Here is a 23,484-nt window from a genome sequence, read left to right as displayed (position 1 = left end):
TATAGGAAAATTGGTGTAATGTTAGATGGTATTTAAATATAAAAGAAGTTATTGTTAAAAAACTATGTTAAAATGTTAAAAAAACTATGTTAAAAATATATATAACTAGTTGATTTCTCCGCGCTACGCTACGGGAACTTAATTGGTATTGGTTCGGTTTGTTATAGTATCGAGTGCTACAGCAACAGTAAGAGAAAACCCAAAAATAAAATCGTGATATACGCACTAGAATATCAATACATGTTTTTTTATCTAGCGAATACCATAAAGACGAATATCTATCGGAACGTCGATACCAGTTTGGTTCGATACGATATGGTGCGATATCATTACGGTATTATGGCATCAATACTCATATAGTTTACTATGAAAAAACAACAATTTGTTTTTTAATACAAATCCACTTAAAAAATAACGTTATATCACAATATTGACAAAAAAATAAACATATCTATGTATTTTTTTTCTAAACTAATGAACTTAAGTGATTTAAATTCAAACAAAATAACAAAGGAAGCACTATTACTAAAGAATTAAGTTACTGGCATGAAGTCATGAATTGCTAATGACCATCCAATGAGATTAAATGTGTCCATATCTATACTATATAATAAAAGAAACCAATATGTGGACACATGTCATTCATTGGAGCCATCTAATATAGATAATTAGTATTAATTAAAAGATAATTATAAATTAAATTTAAACATCTAAAATATAAATTAAATAATAATCAATTCCAAACAAACCCTTTGGAATCCGAAGCACTATTGGATGTATTTAGGTAATTAAAATATTATATTAAGAAAAAACAAAAATCTATATCTATACTACTATATAATAAAAGAAACCAATATAGGGACACATGTCATTCATTGCAGCCATCTATTATAGATAATTAGTATTAATTAAAAGATAATTATAAAATTAAATTTAAACAATTCGTATAGGAGATAATATAATCTTTTGAAATATTTATTAGATTTCAAAACTATTTATCTTGACATTAACAAAAGACGTACACTAAATATAAATTAATATGATGTAAAAAGTTAAATGACATTTTAGACCCTGTGATTTGGGTCATTTTGTCAGTTTAGTCCAAAGGTTTTATAATACATATGATTTATAAAGATATAACAAAATATAACTTTTTATTGATTGGTATATAAAATTACATGTGTTCAACCCATACAATACATGAGGTTCTTAAAAACGTAACTTTTTTCATTATTTAATATATAGAATTAAATTTACTCAACCCGTACAATACACGGGGTTCTTAAAGATATAACTATTTTATTATTTAATATATAAAATTATATTTATTCAACCCATGTAATAAACGAGATTTTTAAAGATATATTTTTTATTATTTGGTATATAAAATTACATTTATTCAGCCCATGTAATAAACAATGTTTTTAAAGATATATATTTTTTATTATTTGATATATAAAATTACATTTATTCAACCCGTGTATTACACGGGGTTCTAACCTAGTTTGACAAATAAATGAAAGGTGTCCGACACTATTTATGGTAATAAACTATGAGCATTCACATTGGATTCTTGATCCGTATAAATATAATTACACTAAAAATTACTTCTTTTCTCTTTTCTTTTCAAATAAAAAAATATTATACCTTTATTAATACATTTTCTCTCTCCACTCACAACCACCTTTAAAAATATTTAAAAATTTGTAAGGGGTGAAAATTGTTTAACATTCTCATATATTTTCTCTCTCATCCATTCGCAACCACTCACTACCATTCCATATAATATAAGTAACTCACTCACTCACATAAATGTAAGAGATCCATTATGAATGCTCTAATAATACTGGTATACTAAGTTGAACAATTGTTTTTCAATAATGGCACTATGGTAAATAAGCTCTAATTTTTGGTTGATTGTTATACTGTTCCTAATGTTCAACGTTAATTGTTATATATACTAGGGAGAAAGCCCGTGCGATGCACGGCATGCATAATAGCTATTGTTTGTTCGTGGTAAGACGTCTGACACGACCGGTGCATAACATGTAAGACAATACGCCTACAAAGGGGCGTGCTTAAACTTTATTAAACCATGTACCATAAGTTATTTCCTTGGCAAAACTTGCCGGCCAAAAAGAAGTGAAAAAAGATGTCTTCCAAGGAAAAAAAACATGAAACAGAAAAAGGAAAAACGCATAAACTCTCGCACGCCTTCCTATCTTATTGGATAACACATAGACCAAACTTTAGCTAACGCATGCCACCATCATCCCCAATCCCATCACCAGCCAACTGAATGCAGTGAAATAACGAAAAGAAAACTATTAAAAATGGTATATTATGTTTACGTATATATGCATCGAAAAGTAGTACGGGTTTTCATTACTAACACTAAGTGCAGACGGTATACCTTTCATGTGGGTCACTGTCAACTGTTTCTTCTGAATCCGAATCTGCATAAGTAGGCCTGGAAAGGAAAAGCACGAAACATTTATGTAGACGGTTATCCAAAAATAAATATGTACAATTACATTGTTAATGGAAATCAATCAATTATAGTTGAAAGTTTTTATGTTGCCTTTCCGTTTATAACGACACCAAGTTTATTTTTTTCAAAAGCCAACTTCTCCCCTTATATGTCTTTACACATTCGAAGTGATGTGTTACCAAGTTTTTTTATTCCTATTTTTTTAATGTAGAACAACGCACTTTTGTATTTACGAACTCAAGTTTCCGACTGTTGTAGCCTCCTAATTTTAAAATATAGTAAACATATACCAGGTATGTAAATAACATTTCAGATCGAGTAGAAAGGTAAATAACACATCTTTAATTAAAATGGTTTATTAAACAGGGCACGAATAAAGTGTAAGCCGATATATACCTTATGATCGCTTCAACGCGCTTAACTGGTGTCGGTATGGGTAGCACACCCTTGTCTTTAGCGGGGATCGATGGAGGTGTGGAAGAACCAAAGGGCTTACAACCATCCCCATCTAGCAGGACATTCTTGCAGTTGAAGGATTCAAAATGGCTATGATCATAATACGTACACGAATCAAGCTGGAGGGTCTGAGTGCTGCCCACAAGAGAGTGCAAACAATTCGACAGTGTTGAAATGCTTCCATCAACGTTCCTTACCATCACCGGAGTGAACTTATCCTGTATGTCAGTGGAATAAAGGTTATAGACGCGTGATAGGCCAGACTCTGCTGTGAGTATACTATGAGCAGTGGTCTTTGTCAAGCGTTGGGCGGTGTCTTCAAAGCAGACAACGACAGCTTCGGCTGTTGAGTCAAACACCTCGAGTTCTAGCCTGAAACTATGCAAGGTTTGTAATTTATTTTCAGTTATAAGCCTGCATGAGAATGGCTACAAATTAATACAACTAAACATTTTTAGAAACAAACCTTGCTCTCGGGAAGACAACGGGGTTTTCGCACCCATCACACCACATATCGTTGTCTTCACGCCCCACACCTTTCATGCAATTCCCACCGCCACATGTCAGCCTGAACCACTCTTAGCTATTGCGTATGCATTTGACTTCAACACGACAGGTGAATTCAGCACTCTGCATATATTACCAGCATAACTATAAACTTTAACCGTTTGATTCAAAAATGATAACCAATATCGTGCTTATCCAAAATGACATATCCTAAGTGTATATTACATTCTAATGCAAACCTGGTTTGACCTTAACCAAAATGACCAACGTTTACATATGCTTGGTTCGCCACGAACTACGTACACCCTTTATCTACCCAATACTTAAATTACATTTTATGTTTTCAATAAATATTTATAAACATGAATTCGGTATTAGAAAAACATTATTTTTTTCAGTATTAAAAATGTGTATTCGGTATTAAAAAATATTTATAACTGTTAAAAAACATTTATAAATATAAATGTGAATTCCATATTAAAAAATAGATTTCGGTATTAAAAAAAAACATTAATTTTTTTTCAACCGCAATATAGTCCTCCTATGTGATGTGGATACAACCAACAATCGTGTGGGGTCAGCTTGGTCGTCACAAACTATACGAATTTGGATTTGGTTATTGCCTGTCAAACTCGTAAACTGACTGTTAGGTTTTAACATACGAATGTAAGTCCAAACAGATGGTTGATTTAATGTGTTAAAAAAATAAGCTTGTGCCTTAATATAACAATCAACTCATACATGCATATGAAAATTGTATGATCATATGTAATAACAATCAATCTGTCACGAAGTCATTTCTTGATTTATAATAATACCATAAAAGGATGAATGTATATATATACCGAACATATGGTTCTTTTTGAGTCTTAACCAATCAAAAACATCCATATTTGTTTAGTAGCAATCTTGCTGTCTAACCCAAAATGTATGATAGAAAATCTAGCACCAAGATCCCAACTAAATGCGTTTTTGGTTATTGGGTTACCTTTGTAAATAATCCTTCAAGTATCCTTTTAACACACTTAAATTAATTAACTTAAGATCAAAATAAAAAATATATAAACAATAAGTCTATTAAGAATATATAATTTATTCTGGTATCAAATTCCTAAAACAGATAAGAAGAACTCAAAAGCATACCCTTGAGATATGTCCCATATAAAAGATTAACAAATTCAAATCACATAACCATACAATCAAGAAAACTAAAGCACATTTAGACCAAAAGAACGTCAATCAGATGATACAACAATACAAAACTATAATTGTTAAACAACGAAATTAAAAGAAAAACAGAGAAACTTACCTGGTGTTTTCTGATGACTAAAAAACCCTAGGCCCACAATTCACCCAAAACCTAGAAACTGATCGATTAATTTCTGAAAGGAAAACAGAAAAATGTATTCGATTTTTAATGATTATTGATTCTTGCTTTTGCAAAATAACCGGATGATCAGATAAGGGTTTTTAGTTTGTAGTGATTTAGGGTTTTGAATGAGAAAGGGGGTGAAGGGGACGATGCATTTTGTAGTTTTGGAGTTGAAAGGACTCGTTTATAGAAAGCAACGGACATATTGAATGGTGGTTTCATGAATCACATTAATTTCTACAATTGCTTTTAGGTATATATATTTCTAATTACAACATAAATGTATTTAAGAGCCTCATAATGAAGGTTGTAAAATAGTTGATATAACTAAATTTTTAAGTATATATAGATATGGGATGTTCTTTGAATTATTTGAAATTTGTTATTGTTATTGTGACATCTTAAATTGTGTCATGAATAAATATTGGAACATTTAATAGTGCAATAAACTTAGGATAATCATCTCGCTTTGACCGATAATCCGTCACGAGTCGAGGTGTGATAGTGATGATAGTAAATTTTATCTTTTAAGCGATCGTGAATTTTATGAATGCCATAAACCTATTGTAGACTTTTATTCAAAAAAGATCTTTATTGGAAAGTCGATTTTTAATTAATTATATGTAGTTTTAAATTAACTTTTGAGTTGATGTATTTTTATACGTAATTATGTGGTTGGCTGCCAATCCGGTATTACCGCCCGGTACAACCGGTTAAAGCATTCCTAGTTTGACCTAGTACAGTAACAAAAACCGGTTTTTAAAACGTTGGGTCTTCTTTTGCCATAAGCTTCAGCCCATTTGGGTTAGAACCAGTTTTGAGTTATGTTGACCGAAACGAAATCGTTTTTTACTACCCAAACATCCGGTTTGTGCACCTATACGGTAGCCTATACACAATGTTTTCATAACCGGATCAGACATTGAACCGAACGCTTTACTGGTCTACTGGTCGGACTGGTAAAGTTCTATATTTAAATAAAAATAAGATGAAGAATAATAATTAAAATTAAAAAAAGAAAAAAAGAAAAGGTACGTAATTGTTTTTTGCTGTTTCCAATGTCATTTCGTTTTTTTCCATTAAACATCAAAAGTACGACAGGTTAATTATTAAACTTTGCTTTTTCACCCCACTGATAGCAAAGAAAGACGTTGAGCAAGTTTTCCGGCAGCTACGGCTCAAACTCTGCAATGGCATCCGCAAATATCATATCTCTTTCTCCCACCTTCCTACTTCCTCTCCATGACATCTGCGTCCCGAAAAATACCAAAATCTGGACCGGATGCCGGTCCGGAAAACCAGAAAAACCGCCCGGTTAAGTGCATAAACGGCTCAAGTAGCATGACCGGACCGCCAGTGACGCCGATTTCGGGTCCAACCGGTCCGGCTGTGAAAACACCGCCTATACATTTGTTGATAAAGGTTTATTAAATTCGAATTGGGACTATCCCTTGGTAAGGTATGCAATCCCACTTAAAACATTGAGCCTTTTTAAAAAGGTTGGTTGAGTTTTTATAATTCATATAATTAAAACATATAATTGTAAATACTTGTTGACAAACTTCCCTATTCTTTTATACGTATAAGATTAATAACATCTAGCTTTTTACAACCTACGCATATATGTATATCGTTAAAAATTTTCAAGGAAAGTCAAATCACTCAAATGTGAGAATATCTATCTACATATATGCATTTAAGTTGATATATTTCACACTTTTCTAAACCGTCTATACAATATATACGTTATAAAAAAGTATACGCGCCTAAGTTGAAACAACTATGAACCGCAAACTGGAAAGAATATCGACACTTGCACTTATGCGTATTAATTAACATAGCTCGTTTTTAAAAATCATTCAGAAATGTTTAATAATTTCAATCGGGGTATAAAATAAAACGTCAAAAAATATTACCAATTGTATTTTTAATCTAATTTGTGTTTCAATTAATGTACTTCTAGGTTTTTGAATTTTAAATAAAAAGAACTAAAGATATTTTTTGTTTAACTTGTATTTATTAAATAAAAAAATTGGTTTGGGCCAAACCGGTTTTCGGCCCGACCCTAACCAATTTGGATGGGTTTGGGGTTTCCATTTCTAAAACCGATCCTTAACCTAAACCGGATTGGGCCAAACCTGTTTAAGACGAAATGATAAAAACAAGGGCTGGTTTTTAAACCGAACCTGTATTGGCCCAACCCGGGTTTTATACACCTCTACTACGTAGTATTGTTCCCATTCTGCATAGTAGCTCACATCCACACAAAGTTATCGTCCTTTTCTTCTTCTCTTTCGTATTTAGAGTTGAAGGTAAGGCGCCGCCTGTGGCTACCGAATTCTAAAGGGTCAATCTAAACAAATGCATCTCGGTTGAGCGCTACGCTTAATAGACGCGCCTAATAGATGCATATGCATATACAAGTTATATGCATATGAATTTAAGACTCGGCTCCGTTAGACAATCTTTTATGTTACAGTATAATCTCATCATTTATGAAGTCAATTACATCTTTATTACAAAGAAATAGTAAAAAATATATATATAAATCAGAATAAATACAAAGAACAAAAATACAATATAAATTGGAATGAATAGCTAAAATCACTTTTAATAACCAAAGAATAAAATACAATTAATAGAGACTCCAAGAACAACTACTACAAATGAATGACTCAACATCAAATGTCTAAAATACCCTTTCTTTTTCTATCTGCAACAAATGAATGAAAGAATGATCTAATGACAATTTTTACCCCTACAAAGAATTGTTAACATTTTATACCCTCCATCTAATGTAACAAATAGCTAAGTGTTGTTGTTTACTGTCATGGTTGTTGTTGTTGATATGAAGATGAAGTTCCAGCGATGTCGCGTGGGGTCCACGCCGATACAGTGTAAAGCGGTTGATCGGACCAGGTTAAAGTTATTCCCGCGGTGGCAGCCCCACCCTCGGACCGCCTCTTTTCGACCTTAAACAAATTCGGACCGTATGGATGATGATACATTTTAAGTATCATTTGGCTCTGAAGAAACTCCCTGTCGTTGATCTCGATGTTTCTGAACCCGCCAAGCTCCGTCATTGACCTCCACCATTGATCGAACCCAACGTGTCGCTCAAATCTTTCTAGACCTTCACACGCGATTATGTTTCTGATTTCGCGCCCAAATGACTCTTCTATCTTGATACGGTTACTGTTTTGTAACGGGAAAACACTATCGATACAGTCGAAAACAGCAGAATAATACTTCAATGAATTCGCAACTCTCTTCTCCAACACGACGTCGTTATGCTCCGATTCTTGCTCCGCCACCACCACCACGCTCGGGTTTGTGCTCCGAATAAGCCCGAGAAAATCCTTAAGCGCGCCTCCAGTGCGATCGTACAACATTTTGTGAAGCTGCAAGACACAGTTAATACCAACAGTTTCCCCTTCTTTAACATGAAGCATCCACAATCTAACATCTTCTAATCTATCAACAACAGGATGAAATTCAAATTCAAGATTCAAGGCCTCCGCAAAGCCCGAAAGCCGAGCACCTGTTTCGATAAGATCCTGTTTCGACTCACCAACCCCCGTGATTCGAACGTGGCTTGGCGGGTTGGGCCTCGAAGCCAAACTTTGAAAAAAGCTCGGCCATTGCAGCCCTTGTTTGATGTCGAAATCGATCACATGAACTCGATCTTTCCCTTCGAATGTTCTCAACAGAATCTCGTTCGATGTGAAATGAATGACTTTGGGAATCGGAGTCGCTTGATTCAACAGGCGTAAAGCCGTTCCGTTGTCTTCTTCAATCGAGTTAAGGTTAATCTCTCGTGGAGTCGAAATGTTGAAAATGTTGGGCCAAATTCGCGAAACCCGTAAAGCCAACGCTTCAGTGTAATACGAAGCGAGTCGGGTGATCGAAGAATCGCCTCGAGGCGAAGCTAACTCGCCTAATTTCGAAACAAAATGGTTAACAGCAGGAATGTTCTTCATGGATATAGCTTCCAAACAAGCCAAAAGCAAACTTATGATCTCAAATCCAACTTCTTCATCATGATTATCACCCCCAATTGCAAAAAGATCCAAACCTTGATTCGGGTTCGGATCCCCAACCCCATTCAACCCACTTTCACGTGGATCAAGATTCAAACCTTGATGTATTTCTGGTGACCCACTTCTCGAACCTGAACCCGAACCCGACCCAGATGAACTTTCTTTCACAACCCGACCCGGATGACCACTTGATTCAACACCCCTTTCACCCAAATCAGCTAACTCATTAACAAAACTCCACCCACTATTTGGATACCAAAACCTTAAATTATCCTTATTTTCCCCAAATTCTTCAATTTTGTTACAACCCCTTTTTCTTTTAGCTCTTATAAAAGACTCATCTTGTTCATCATCAAAAACCCTTTTTAACCCCACATTGTGCTTGAGTGAACAACTGCTGGTTCGGGCCTCAATCGGGTTGTTATCTACTGATAAAGTGCTAATGGGCCTAATGGGCTGTGATCGGGTCGGATCTTTTCTTGGAAAGTTAGTAGTAGTACATGTTAAATCAAATCTTTGTGTGCTCATTGGAGACAACAATGTTGATGAACACCCAGCCAACATTCTTTACACCCTTCTTCCAAAGTTGTTATTTTTTCACTTCTTAAACATATAACTTGGTTAAATTTAATTTTTAAAAATACTTTTTTTTTTCAAGAAAACAAGTTTTTTTTTTTTAAATAAAAAAATGGAATCCAATGCAAAAGAATTTATAAAAATGTGTATGTATATATATTAATAAATATAAATATAAGTATGTGCAGTAAAGAATTAAAGAATTTGATGTAAGATCAACTTAAAAAAACAAAATAGTTTACCTGAAAATGATCATATTATGGACCAAGAACACCCTATGATGATGATGATGATGATGATGATGATGATGATGGTGATGATGATGATGAATGAAGATCAAACACAAAGCTAAAAAAAGAATTAAACTTTAACACCTTAAACAACTCCATAACAATCTTTAACAAAAACCCACAAAAAAATCAAGCAAAAAAAAAAAAAAAATGAAGAATCAAGCAAACCCACTCACTATAAACCCTAAAGTGAAAAATCAAGAAAATCTTAACCCAACATATCAAACGACGGCGTTTTGTACCCTCACTCTCTCTCTCTCTCCTCTCTCACTCACTCTCACTAACACGCAACAGTAACACAAGCTAAAAAACATCCACGCAGAGATATGAGTTTGTTCTTATATAAATCAGAAAATATTGTGATTTTTTAGTTTGTGGGTGTCAGAAGGGTGGGAGATTATGGGCCGTAGGATGGAGATCTGACGGTGGAGAAGATGTGACCGTTGCGTCGGTGAGATATGACCGTTAGGGAGGGTGGTGGGGGAGGGGTTCGAGTTATTCCATTTACTTTTTGTTGAAATGTGCACGTAAGGTGTCACGTGCTTGTCTCCTGATACCCGTTTAAATTGACCGTTGTGAGAAAACATCACCATGTATATACGGTGTGAGAAAACATGTATATTTTATCTGGGTTTAGTTTATGTGAGAAAAAAATGGGATGTACAAAAATTAAAGAACACACTGAACCTTGTCAGATACTCCTTCAACATCTTTTAACCATTGGAGAACCAATTCAAGATCAATTATAAAAAAAAATATTTTTTAAAGGGTGAATTTGAAAAGTTTTAAAGAGATTGTTTCAAGTAAAAAGACCCGATTAAAGGTTTTTTTTGTTAGATTTACAAATAATGTTTCGAGGTTAAAAGAGAATTAGGTCCGGTTAAAAGTAATTCATTATCTTCGCCTAGAAGAAGACTCCTTTTAAAGAGAACTCACTAGGTTTGGGTTAAAGACATCCAACTACACTTCTTCTTCTATAACACTATACTTTGCGATCCTTTTAGTCGTGATCCCTCTTATGGGTCCATCAAGGATATGTGTGGTGCTTCGTATAGGTGCTAATGTTACTTGTGATTGGCTTGGGTGATTGATCTTTATTTAACGAGTGGTGTTATACTAATAATATATAAATATGTATGTATGTATGTACGTACGTATACGTACGTACGTATGTGATGGAGAGGGTGAAACTCGGGTGTTAATGCGTTTATATTTCGTGTTTTGTTGCACTTTAGGCGATTATATGTGGTGAATGTGATAACTACGAAAATTTGTGGTTTTATAGGTTGATCGCTTAAGTCGGCAAATTAGAGTGCTCGGAGACGAAGCGGATTACTCGAGTATGATAATCAAGGTAGAATATGTTAATCGGGACTTGTTTCGGACTTGAAGTATAGCTAGGAAGCACAAGAAGCATGAAGGATTCAGTCCATGGGTCTAAGTGTCATTCGATGGAAGTTGTGTATATGAAGGAAGGAACTTGCAGAATCCCGCCATAGGCTATGGTGTGGAGTCCGTAACCTACGGCTAACTCATGCAACTTACAAAGAATCAGACACAATGTACCATAACCTACGGTTTGGAGACCGTAGGCTACGGTTGGGGGTACCTGTTTTTATCAGCAAGTTCATACCATAACCTACGGTCAGCAGACCGTAGGCTACGGCAGATACAGCCAGGACGCGTGTGTGACTTGTCAAAGGGGTTTTCAAGGATTTTTAAAACCCTAAACTCAATCATTCTTTCAATACACGAACTTAGAGAGGCAAAGGACATATCTTTGGAATCTTTTCACCACACACCATCATACTTTTTTCCACCAAATCAAAGATCAAGATGATGATTTCAACCATTGTTCAAGCTTGCGAAGATCAATCAACTGAGATGAGCGGCTAATCTTTTAGTGGTTTCCTCCGGGTGGAGGTTTCTTGTAAGTGAATGGATTTTATGTGTTTTCATTGTTTGTGAACTTGGTAATCTAAGCATTCGATACTTTTTACCTTTTTTATTCGATTGACTGGTTGTAAACGATTGATTTTATTTAAACTTTAGTTCTAATTCATTCAATTCCCAAGAGTTCTAGTAATTGGGATATATTTCACAAGGATTAGGGTTGGTAATTTCAGTTGATTATTTATATGATAACCTTCCGTTGTTTTGCAATTGAAGTAAGTAGTCTTTAGATAATCACAACTTGTTAATTGAATTACACAATCAGGTCTATGTGATTGTTGCAACTAAACACATAATTGACGTTTATTTTGAATCTGAAATCCGGAGGAACCATTGTTTTCTCCAACTGTTTACAAACTTTTTTTAGTATTTCTTAGTTTAATCAAACAACCGAATTTTACATTTTTGCAATTAGATTCTTAGTGCTTAACCCATAACACTTTCCACCAGACTCCAATGGATTCGATACCCTACTTACTCTAGCTATCTAGTTTAATTAGGTTTTTGCATGACCCTTACGACAGTCATGCGCAAAGTGTTTGTTTTAAGTAATTGTTTAAAAATAATTGAAAATCCAAAAATAGTCTTTATTTCATTTAGTTCGTAATTATGCGTGGTTTCTTGTCTGTGTTTGTGCAGGTAATCTTTAGTTGCATGCATCATACGAGACATTCAGGAAAATCTTCACCGTTGCTTTACGACCCAGAAATTGAAAAAAACGAACCGTCAAAACCAAATTTTGACAAGAACCAAACTGTCAGCACAACAATCGCCAATTAAGAAGATGGATGGTTTAGGTAACCCCGATAAAACAGCTGAGCCCGTCACATCAGAGCAGGAAGTACCTACAACCACTTCCTCTGCAACCGACATTGGTATGTTTTATTTATCCAGCACATCCGTGTTTTGGTCAAAAATTACCGAAGCAATTAAGTGATCAAATTAGTTAAGTAAGGTAGTGTGCTAAAAAGTGTGTTGAAAATATGTTGGTTAAGTTGTTTAGAAAAACAGTATTCAGGATACGGCTCAGGATATAGAGCTGTATCTGTGATCAAACAATGAGCAGAAAAGTAAAGGTTGACACGTGATGTACGAGGAAAGCCCTTGATCAATCTAGATCGCCGGCATAAAATCTCGGTAGCTGACAATCGCAGCTGCCTTGTTCTTCTTATTGCTTCAAACTTCAGGATACAGTGCAGGATATGATACGGATCAACTAAGTCTTACAATGAGATTTGAGTACAAGTGTTCGTGTGTAATGATTGCTAGAGACTAGAGAGCAAAGTGTGTGAAAGAGTGTATGTAACTTAATCTGATCCGATCAATCTATTTATAGTAAAAAGAAAGCAACCAACTATCCTATTATTCCGGGATCCGGCGAATATTCCACATGTGAACGTTGTAATCCACATCTTCCAGCTTCAACGTCTTTCTCCCAACTGTTTTGCCCGAGTCTCAAGGAGAAGAAGTCCATCTGACCGTTAGCAAACCCCAGCTTTTAACCTGCACGTGGTTAATTCAATCAACCTCAGGATATCGCCCAGGATGTTAGCAAAATCCCCGTCCAGTATCCTGGTCACAAATAAACAATTAGAAGCAGGATATTGATCAAGATATGTATTCTCAGAAAATGACTCATAACAATTGTCCCCGAATATATCTGTTGGTATACCAATCCAACGGATATATTTTAAAAGTTTTATCTCATCGATTAAGGCAATCAGTATGATGAGACCCTTGAAATGACAGTGTGCAACTTCCAAGGCGTTACTTACTCTTTACCCCCTACATTTAGCCTATATTAACTGAGGGTCGTCTCATTATGATTATCTTTATCTTCAACCGAATATCAGGTACTTTTCTGTCTCTCTTTTTCATTTTCCTTGTTTACATTTCTTGTTCTCCTATTGTGATCCTTCATGGCGACTCGTACTAGATCGCAAATGGCAGACTCTACTTCCCCCTTCCACAAACAAAATTTGCTTCAGAATCCATCAAAAGAGGTGTGCTCTTTCAATAATTCCGACATCGCGGCCCTACGAGCTTCCGGTGCCTTTCCCGCCGGGAAAATCTTCCGTCCATTCGACCGAGAGGTCCGATCGGATTTTTGTTCCGATGAATGGGTCTGCTTTTTCGCCTACCCTTTCTCCATAGGACTTCAGTACCCGTTCTCACCTTTCATTTCTCGTTTCTTCGAACTTACTGGCCTCAGCTTTGCCCAAATCATGCCCATGGTTTGGCGCATATTAGTCACCTTGGAAGGAATTAAGGCTCGCCATATGCCCGACCTATGCATCGAGGACTTGCCGATGGCTTATCGTTTAAGATCTCATGGTTCCAGCCGATTCCTTTTATTCTCTATTTCCAAAGATCCTCTCATCCTCAAAGCCACCAAGAACGAGGATAAGTGGACAAGAAAGTTTTTCTTCGTGAAAAGAGACCTAGGGTTTTAGGAACATCCCCAATCATATCCCGAACCTCTATCCTGAACCAATATCCTAATGTGTTTATTTCCTTTCTTGCAGCAAACTTCAAGGAACTAGCTCCCCCCCAGTGTTGAATCAGAAGGAAGAATAAAAGAAATCTTCAAGCTTCCCGAGGGTGAAAGAACCTTTAACCTGCTACTCACAAGCTCAAGTCAAAGATCAAGTTCCACCATGTCTGGTAAGCATATTATCAGGAATTATATTAAATCGATTATTATTTTTAGAGATATAATAAGCCTAAAACATCTTCCCTTATGCGGTGCCAGTTATCAACCTCGAAGGCTTCCAACTCGACGAGTTGGACAACTACTCTAGCCTCGCACCCGCCAAGCAAGAATCCCATCCAAAGTCATCCGTCACACCGAAGCCTATCAGCTCGAAGACCACCACTGCTCCCAAAGCTCCTCCGGCATCCCGTACCCGGGCTTCTAGTTCCCGAAAGAGAAAAGAAGCTGAACCCCCTGCTACACTTCATGTGTTCCCATTTGAGAACCACGGGTTACGGAATCCAGCAAATTTATGACCGGCTTCCTTAACCAGGTTAGTATCCTGACCTGTATCCTGCACCATATGCTAAGTAGAAATGTTCATTTAGAATAATGCCTGTTTCTTTACCTTGCAGGGCCTTGAACGTCTGGTATTCCTTTATGAGGACGCATGTGGCCTAAACGTCATGCTAGAAAGCAAACTAAAGAAGGCTGAAGCTACCATCACGGATCAAGCAGCAATCGCCACCGCCAAATCTGAACACTACGAAGCTAAGTATAAGGCCATGACCCAAGATCACCAAGCTGCCATCCAAAAGATCACCCAAGAGGCTCAAGCTAAATCTGTCGCGGTCCAGGTTCAGCATGAACAAGATATGGCTTCATACAGGGAGAGCCTTAAGAATTCAGTCATCATCTCCCTCCTCCAAGCCAGACTGAAAATGGCTTATGAAGCTAGGGCTTTGGGCGTTGAATGCCCCTCATGGAACATCAAAGCCTGGGAGATGAAATTGAAAGATCTTGGCGGCAATCCTGTGGAGCCCCCTTCAAAACCTGTCGCAGAGGAGCCCACCAAGGTAGCCGAGAAGGTAGATGATGCTGGTGCTTCAAAGGATCCTGGTGGTGATTCCGGAGAAAATGCTGATGGAGAAGATGCTGCTGATGATGCTGAGAAGAATGTTGGTGGAGATGTCACGATGAAGGAGGGAGCTGACCCTTAAATGCAGCGACGTGGGCGATGATGGATATATGTGCTGAGGTCGGAGCCCACTTTTTTTAAAATTTCATGGTCATGGTCTGTAAAACAATTTACATTTCCCGTCTTTGAACAATTTATATTTCCTGCATTAGAACAATATGATGACCAAAGGTGGATGGGTCCTAGGTTTTAGGATGAAGCCCTTGGTCATCGGTTAGTATAATCTGTTTTGAATATCGTAACGGTTGAAGGTGGACAGGTTTCGTTTTGAGATAAAACCTTCAACCGTTATGTAGATATGGTAAAAACTAAATGTGCTTTTGGTGGATGGGCCTTGGTTTAAGGTGAAACCAAAAGCACAACTTTTGACTCGTTAATAACATAACCTGCCTTTGACTTACCTGTTGTAGCCTTTTAAATTTTCGCCATGCATTACTTAGTTTAGATTTTGGCTTTGTGAAATTAGTGTTATCATTTTTGTGAAGGTATCCTGATCAATATACTCAGTGATATCCTACGCAGACTTTCGTAAAATAGGACTTCTTAATATCCAAACAATTAGGACAAGTTCTTTCAAAATAGTTTATTTTTCAAAATATCAACTAACTCGAATAAAATTTTCAAAGGAAAAAGATAGTTTACTTAGAATTTATAAACAAATCCAACTCTAATTTTTAAAGCCAAGTATTGCATCCCAAAGGTTCCAACCAAATATCCTGAATCATATCCCGAGAATATATCTCTAGAATATATCCTTTAAACATGATTTCAAAAGTTCAATCAAGTTGTGTAAGATTCACAAAGGAAAGATCATACCAGGAATAGAGTGTAACCCTAGTTCCAAACTTCAATCCTTTTTGCAATTCCTTGTACCAAGATGTTCCCTGTTTGAGATACTTAGTGTATTAGGTCCGAGCCTTATCCTTTGAGCTTTACATCGTTGCCTCAGTAGGAATGTCCCCTGTGTACAATGTCTTCAAATACTTAGAAATCTTCTGGATATCAGTTCCAATTATAGACAATTTTTCGCGTTACAGGGGTAAAACCCAAGAATGTACTGGAGATAAATCCCTTGTGTTCTGGGGAAAATCCCAAATTCTCATGCGCTACAGGCGGGAGTGTATAAACCACAAGACTTAGAAAGGTGAAAACCTTTAAACCTTAGAGAGTATGAAAATACCCTTTTGTGAGAGAGGGTGATCAATCCTCATATACCTTTAGGATTCAGGATATAGCCAACAGTAACGAAATTGTCAGCCATTTTTACATGGACTGGTCCCGCCACCTTGAACTATTCCCGAATAACTTGCGCTCCAGGCGGGGTGTTTAAACCCAATTCGGATGAAAGGTGAATACCTTTAAACCTGTGAAGGGATCAGGATCCCTTATACGTGAGAGAGGGGGCCAATCCTCTAATCTTCCGAAGCATCCTGAGTGTGTATCCTGGAGCTACATCCCGAAGCATATACTGCAAAACATTTCAAAACTAAGGTGGGTGTTAGCTTGGCTAACACCCCTCCGATGCTTAAGTCATTATTGGGTTTCAAAGAATAAATTAAACCAAACACAATTAAAAGAGATAGAATTCATACCCTCCTGAGTTAGAAATTAAATTCTAAACTCACTTGAAATAAAGCTTAAGGTGTATAGCATTCCAAGATCTCGGCAGCATATCCCCCTCCATATCCTTGAGTCGATATGCACCTTTTCCTGATTCTGATTCAATCTCATATGGCCCTTCCCATTTCGGAGCCAGTTTTCCATCAGCAGGATTGGTAGTATTCTGAAAAGCTTTTCTTAACACCCAATCTCCAACTTTGAACCTTCTTATCCTTATATTCTTGTTGTATGTTCTGGATATCCTTTGTTGATACGCCGCCATTCTTAGCCGTGCTGCATTTCTTGTCTCATCAATAGTATCCAGCTCTTGGCATAGAACTTCAGTATTCTGCTCAGGATTCCGGAGGTTGGATCTTGCTGTGGGTATCACCATTTCTGTCGGGATCATTGCTTCTGCTCCAAATACTAAGGAAAACGGGGTTTGGCCAGTTGCATTTTTTACCATCGTTCTATCAGCCCACAAAACAAAGGGTAATTCTTCTGCCCATCTTCCTTTCTTGGCTCCTAATCTTTTCTTCAAGTTGTTGACAATTATCTTGTTTGAGGATTCTGCTTGTCCATTCGCTTGAGGATGCACCGGAGTAGACGTAATCATTTTGATTCCCCAACTCTTGCAAAAGTCAGTAGTCCTCTTGCTTATAAACTGGGACCCATTATCACAAATGATTTCAGCTGGTACCCCAAACCTGGTCAGGATATTCCTCTTTATGAAGGATACTACTTCTTGGTCTCTAACTTGGACAAATGCTTCAGCTTCAACCCACTTAGAGAAATAATCCGTCATTGCTAGCATAAAGACTTTTCCTCCCGGAGCTTTTGGTAACTTCCCTACTACATCCATCCCCCATTTCATGAACGGCCAAGGGGACGCTATAGGATATAGTGGTTCAGCTGGTTGATGTAGTATGTTACTATGTCTTTGACATGCGTCACACCTTCGAGCATATTCTGCAACATCCTTCCTCATCGTTGGCCAATAATATCCTGTCCTTAATACTTTGGAGAACAATGACCTGCCCCCAATGTGGTTACCACAATCCCCTTCATGTATATCCTGAAGTACTTCTTTGGCTTCAGGACCCTCCAAGCACCTCAAATACGGTCCTGCAAGAGATTTCTTGTATAAAACATTGTTTATAATAGTGAATCGTGATACCTTCATCCTAAATGCCTTAGGATTTTCATCTCTGGGGATATGTCCTTCCTTGAGATATCTCATGATTGGAGCTGTCCAGGATTTAGGATCCTTTTCAGGATACTCCGCTCCAGGATCCTGAATACCTGCTACTTCTTTATCCTGTGGATTCGTTGCATGATACAAGATATGTAATATTGGTATTGGGGTCCCGTCTGGTATCCTGATCGATGATCCCAGGTTTGCTAAGGCATCTGCTTCAGCATTATCCTCCCTTGGTACCTGTTCAAGTGTAAAAATATCGAAATATCCTGCTAATTTTTTGAGAATACCGAGGTATTCGATTAATTTCTCACCCTTGACTGCATAGGATCCATTAAAATGATTAGTAATTAACAAGGAGTCAACATATACTTGCAAATTCTTGATACTCATATTCTTAGCCAATTCTAATCCTGCAATCAAAGCTTCATATTCTGCCTCATTATTAGTAGCAGGAAATTCACACCTATGGCCTGGGGTATTATGTCCCCCTGTGGCGATTTTAGTAGTATACCTAAACCTACACCTCTTACATTAGATGCACCATCAGTATATAATGTCCAGGATTCTGAAGATTCTCGTAACTGTTGGACTTCTAGGTCTACCTCATCCTGAATGTCACTACTGAAATCAGCCACAAAGTCAGCTAAAGCCTGAGACTTTATCGCATTTCTAGGTTCATATACTAAGTCATAAGCACTCAACTTCACTGACCACTTAGCCATCCTACCGGACATCTCTGGTTTCCTAAGCACATTTTTAATAGGATAATTAGTTTTAACATGAATCCTATGTGTTTCAAAGTAATGTCTAAGCTTCGTTGATGCCATAACTAATGCTAGTATCAATTTTTCTAAATGAGAATATCTAGTTTCAGCATCTAACAGACTTTTACTAACATAATAAACAGGATATTGCTGACCTTCATGATCCTTTACAAGGACGGCACTTACAGCATTCCCTGATACTGCGAGGTATATGGATAGTGGTTCACCATTTTCAGGCTTCATCAATAGAGGTGCAGTCGAGAGATATCACTTCAAATCCTGCAAGGCTGCTTCATGCTTTGCTCCCCATAACTTCTTATTCTTCTTGAGTATATCATAGAATTCCTTACATTTTTCCGAGGATCTTGAAATAAATATGTTCAATGCTGCTACTCGGCCTGTTAACTGTTGAACATCCTTCATATTCGAGGGTGATCTTATATCCAGGATAGCTTTAATCTGCTCCGGGCTTGCCTCTATCCCTCTTTTGGTCACCATGTATCCTAAAAACTTTCCTGCCCCCACTCCGAAATGGCACTTGGCAGGATTTAGCTTCATGTTATACTGATCCAGGATATCAAATGCTCCCTTGATATCCTGGAGGTGATCCTCAGCCTTTTTAGATTTCACCACCATATCGTCAATATATACCTCCATGGTGTCCCCTAGCTTGTCTTTAAACATCATATTTACCAATCTCTGGTATGTTGCACCTGCATTTTTCAAACCAAAAGGCATAGCCGTATAACAATAAATACCTGTTGGTGTCATGAAGGCAGTATCCTCCTGGTCAGAAGGTTCCATTTGAATCTGCTGAAATCCTGAGGATGCATCCATGAAGGTTAACATCTCGTGTCCAGCGGTAGCATCCACCATTGAGTCGATGTGAGGAAGAGGAAATGGGTCTTTAGGACAAGCCTTATTCAAGTCTGTGTAATCTACACAAACTCTCCATTTCCCATTCTTCTTTTGAACCACTACCACATTTGCCAGCCATTTGGGAAACTTGACTTCTCTGATCATCCTGGATTTCAATAGTCTTTCAACCTCTTCTTGAATAATTATGTTCCGTTCAGGAGCAAACTTCCTTCTCTTTTGTTGAACGGGCTTGAACGACCTGTCAATTCCAAGCTTGTGAGTGATAATATCTTTGGATATACCTGTCATATCCTCATGCTTCCATGCAAATGTTGACATCCTGCATTTCAAAAAGTTAGTTAACTGCTCTTCAATATCCTGAGGGATATTGGTTCCTACGAGCACCGAGATATCAGGGTTATCCTGATCCAGGATAATTTTCTTCACATCCTGCTCCGGATCCTCCACGATATCCTGGGCCCGCATCTTTAATTACTATGTTGCACTGCGTTTGGTCGAGGATTTCATCGAGGATGAGTAACATTCTTTCGCCTCATGCTGATCACTATCGACTTTGACAACTCCCCAAGGGGTAGGGATCTTGATGCATTGGTGATATGTTGATGGGACAGCCTTCATATCGTGAATCCATGGTCTTCCCAGTATGATGTTTGTTTTGGTCAAAAATCACACAAGGATAATGTAACCAAACTTTATGTAAACGGGGTATAATGCTTGGTTAATTATGAAAGTAAAGGATCACTTCTGTGATAAAAGATGCAAAGACACGATGATTTATACGAGGAAAAAGCCCTTGATCAATGTATGATCTCCGGCATAAAAAACCTCGCGTGATGGCAACTACCGATCACCAACTTCAATATAATAAAAGTATGATTACAACTTTGGATGATAATGAGCTGAGTACAAGGATCACTATTGTTTCGAGTGTCTAAGTGTGTGAGAGTTGCGTTGTATGTCGTGTGTCTTCTTCCAAATGATGGAGAATGGTATTTATACAAGTGTAGGTGACCTATTTTAGGTAAAAGGACTAATTATCAGCTCATTACCCCTTTAGAAATAAAAGACAATCTAGCCTAAATAGCCGCCCATAAATCAAGCCAAGTTTCCATATCCTGTGCAACGTCTATCTTCAATTAAGCTCTTGCCATAATTATGAAGACGCGTCCCTTGATCATGATGCCTAGAGCGTATCCTGCTAGATGTTCCTGCAAAACAATATTGTATTAAGTGGAAGTGGCCGTTAGTATGAGGATCACTATAATGTCCCATGATCCTGATCCTGAAGTCCTGCTGAGGATCACTGTCTGCCAAAGAAACAAGGATCACTGGTTAGGATCACGTATAAGGATCACCTATAATAAAAATCCAGCCCTAACAATTGCCCCCAAAATATAAGGAGTTAATTGTAAATAGATGAGTTATATTTTGTTTCGATCTTATCTCTAACGGGCAACTCCAAGAAACTAGCCGTTACACCCGGACTTAGCCGTTGCGATCATTACGTCACAGATGTGACAATTCCTGCAGATCATGATTATAAATAGGAGATAGGGTGAGGATCAGTTTGTATTTAAATTCAAGATACACTCCCTTTATATTCTGCACCGAAGATTGATCAGGTATTCTTCTCTTTCTCTCTTTCTTTGCTCTGTTTTCTGCTCCTACTCTGTTTCCATCCCGTCACAAACATGTTGCTCCGGAATTCTCCACACAAGGATCCCAAGAAGGATAGTCCCTTAAAAAGCCAGGGGATTATCAAGGATTCTCCTACGGAGAGGTGTTGCTTTACTGATGTTCACATAGACAGAATTCGTCATTGCTTTCCGGCGAATGCTGTTTTCAAGTCCTTCACACCTACCGCTCTGAGTGACTCTGTTTCGGATACCTGGGTGGCTTTTCCTGCTACTCCATTCACCATAGGGTATTCATATCCTTTTCCATCCTTCACCCAATCCTTCTTTTCTTTAACCGGCATCTCTTATATCCAAGCTATGCCGATGATCTGGAGGGTTCTGTATACCTTCGAGAGGATCATTGAGCAGAAAGGGATTGATCTGGGGATGACGGAGTTGGCCGAGCTTTACGATTTTACCACTTTTGGTTCTTACCGGTATCTGCTGAAACGGAAAGCCGGGGAGGATCACCCTGTCTTCAAGGTCACCAAGAATGATACAAACTGGAAGCGTCGTTTTTTCTTTGTTAGAAGGGATTCCATCCCGGATGGGAAGGATCTGCCCAAGGAATGGGCCACTCATGGTAGGGTAGAGGATCCTCGAAGGATCACTATCAGTCCTGTCTCATATGATGAGGATCACTAATGTCTTTTTTTTTTTTTGTCTTTTATGCAGCTATTTCCGTTGCTCACTTAAAGTTGACCCCTGCTGCAAGAGAAAGAGTGTTAGCTTTTAAAAAGCTTGATCCTGAAGTTAGAAGCTTCCAAGTCACTATCCAAGATTCTCAAGAGATATCCTCTGCATCTGCCACAATGTCAAGTAAGTATCCTCATAGAAAGTAAGTTTTATGTAAGAGTATTTAATTTAATAAGGGAACTTATCTTGTTTTTGAATTGTGTAGGTGCTGGAAAATCTGCCAGGTCTGTTAAATCTGCCTCCAAATTTGGGATAAGTGATCTTGCCAATGTCACGTCTTCAAAGAGGAAGGCTCCTGCTGCCAGTCCTTCAGCATCAGCTCCTAAAGCGCCTATCCGAGGCAAAGGGAAGAAGAGGAAGGCTTCAGATGATCTCCAGGGATTTCCCCTCCTCCGTCAGCAATTCCTTGACTACGTGAATGAGGTACGGATCATTGCCCCTGTTGGTTATCCGTCACGAATATCCTGCTTGTGTATCCTGCTCTTTTGAGGATCACCTGATCCTAAGCTTGTCTTTTTTCTCTTGTTACAGAAACTTGCCGAGATTGAGACCTATCTTGGCCATGTTGAGGACCAGGAGAGCCAAATTGCCGACCTCCAGCAAATGGGTGTCTTAAAGGATCTCAAGATAGCAGATCTTGAGAAAGAACTCCGGGTCACGAAGGCTGAGGCTACTCAGAGGTTGATCGATATGGATAACGAGAAGCAGGAGATCACCCAAGATGCTAAGGTCTCCGCGGCAATTGCTATGTACAAGATACAACTTCAGATGGCCGAGGAGGCTCAGGATCCTACCTTTGACAAAAGCTCGTGGGACGTTGAAGGTTGGAAGGCAAGGCTGGCGGACCTGGAGGACGAGGATGAGGCTGAGGAGATCCCCATGCTGGAAGGCGGTGATGCTGAAAAGGATCAGGGTGGAGATGCTGGTGGTGACGGAGCAGCGAAGGTGTAGGCTGCATGATTGGGCGATGATGGATATTGTTGACTAGGCCGGAGCCCAATTTTTTAGGTTTGGTAATGGTTTTTTGTGATTGTTGATGGTTTGTGAACAATTATGGTCTGTACTCTTCGAACAATAGTTTTTAGGGTTAAGGATCCTGGATCCTTTGAACAGTAGGTAGGATTGCAAAAGGTGGAGGGATCCTCTGTTTGGGGGATGAAGCCTTTGTGATCCTGCCGCTTTTACTTTCCTGTACCTGCTAAGACCGCATAGACAATGGACACCCTTTGCCAACCCATGTGGACGGGCCACGTTTTGCTGGTAGAAATGTGGGTTGGCAATTTTGACAACTTTCTTGAAAGGGTTAATGATCC

At 38.0% G+C, this 23,484-nt stretch overlaps 2 protein-coding genes across 2 annotated transcripts; both read right to left on the bottom strand.

Annotated features, from left to right (window-relative positions):
• Positions 1-2,056: 2,056 nt before the first annotated feature.
• On the bottom strand, positions 2,057-4,964 carry LOC110866208. The gene is made up of 5 exons (XM_022115482.2): positions 4,764-4,964; positions 3,414-3,577; positions 2,888-3,325; positions 2,414-2,470; positions 2,057-2,295 (listed from the first exon to the last, which is right to left on the bottom strand). The coding sequence occupies exons 2-5, from the start codon at positions 3,488-3,490 to the stop codon at positions 2,250-2,252; spliced, it is 618 nt and encodes a 205-aa protein (XP_021971174.1). The 5' UTR covers positions 3,491-3,577; positions 4,764-4,964; the 3' UTR covers positions 2,057-2,249.
• Positions 4,965-7,417: 2,453 nt separating this feature from the next.
• On the bottom strand, positions 7,418-10,107 carry LOC110867795 (scarecrow-like protein 28). The gene has a single exon (XM_022116797.2). The coding sequence runs from the start codon at positions 9,428-9,430 to the stop codon at positions 7,655-7,657; it is 1,776 nt and encodes a 591-aa protein (XP_021972489.1). The 5' UTR covers positions 9,431-10,107; the 3' UTR covers positions 7,418-7,654.
• Between the last annotated feature and the right edge of the window lie 13,377 nt (positions 10,108-23,484).

The sequence above is a fragment of the Helianthus annuus genome, chromosome 7 (genome assembly GCF_002127325.2).
Source record: "Helianthus annuus cultivar XRQ/B chromosome 7, HanXRQr2.0-SUNRISE, whole genome shotgun sequence".
Classification (NCBI taxonomy): domain Eukaryota; kingdom Viridiplantae; phylum Streptophyta; class Magnoliopsida; order Asterales; family Asteraceae; genus Helianthus; species Helianthus annuus.
The sequence above is the reverse complement of the archived record's forward strand: the minus strand, read 5'-3'. Positions and strand labels throughout refer to the sequence as shown.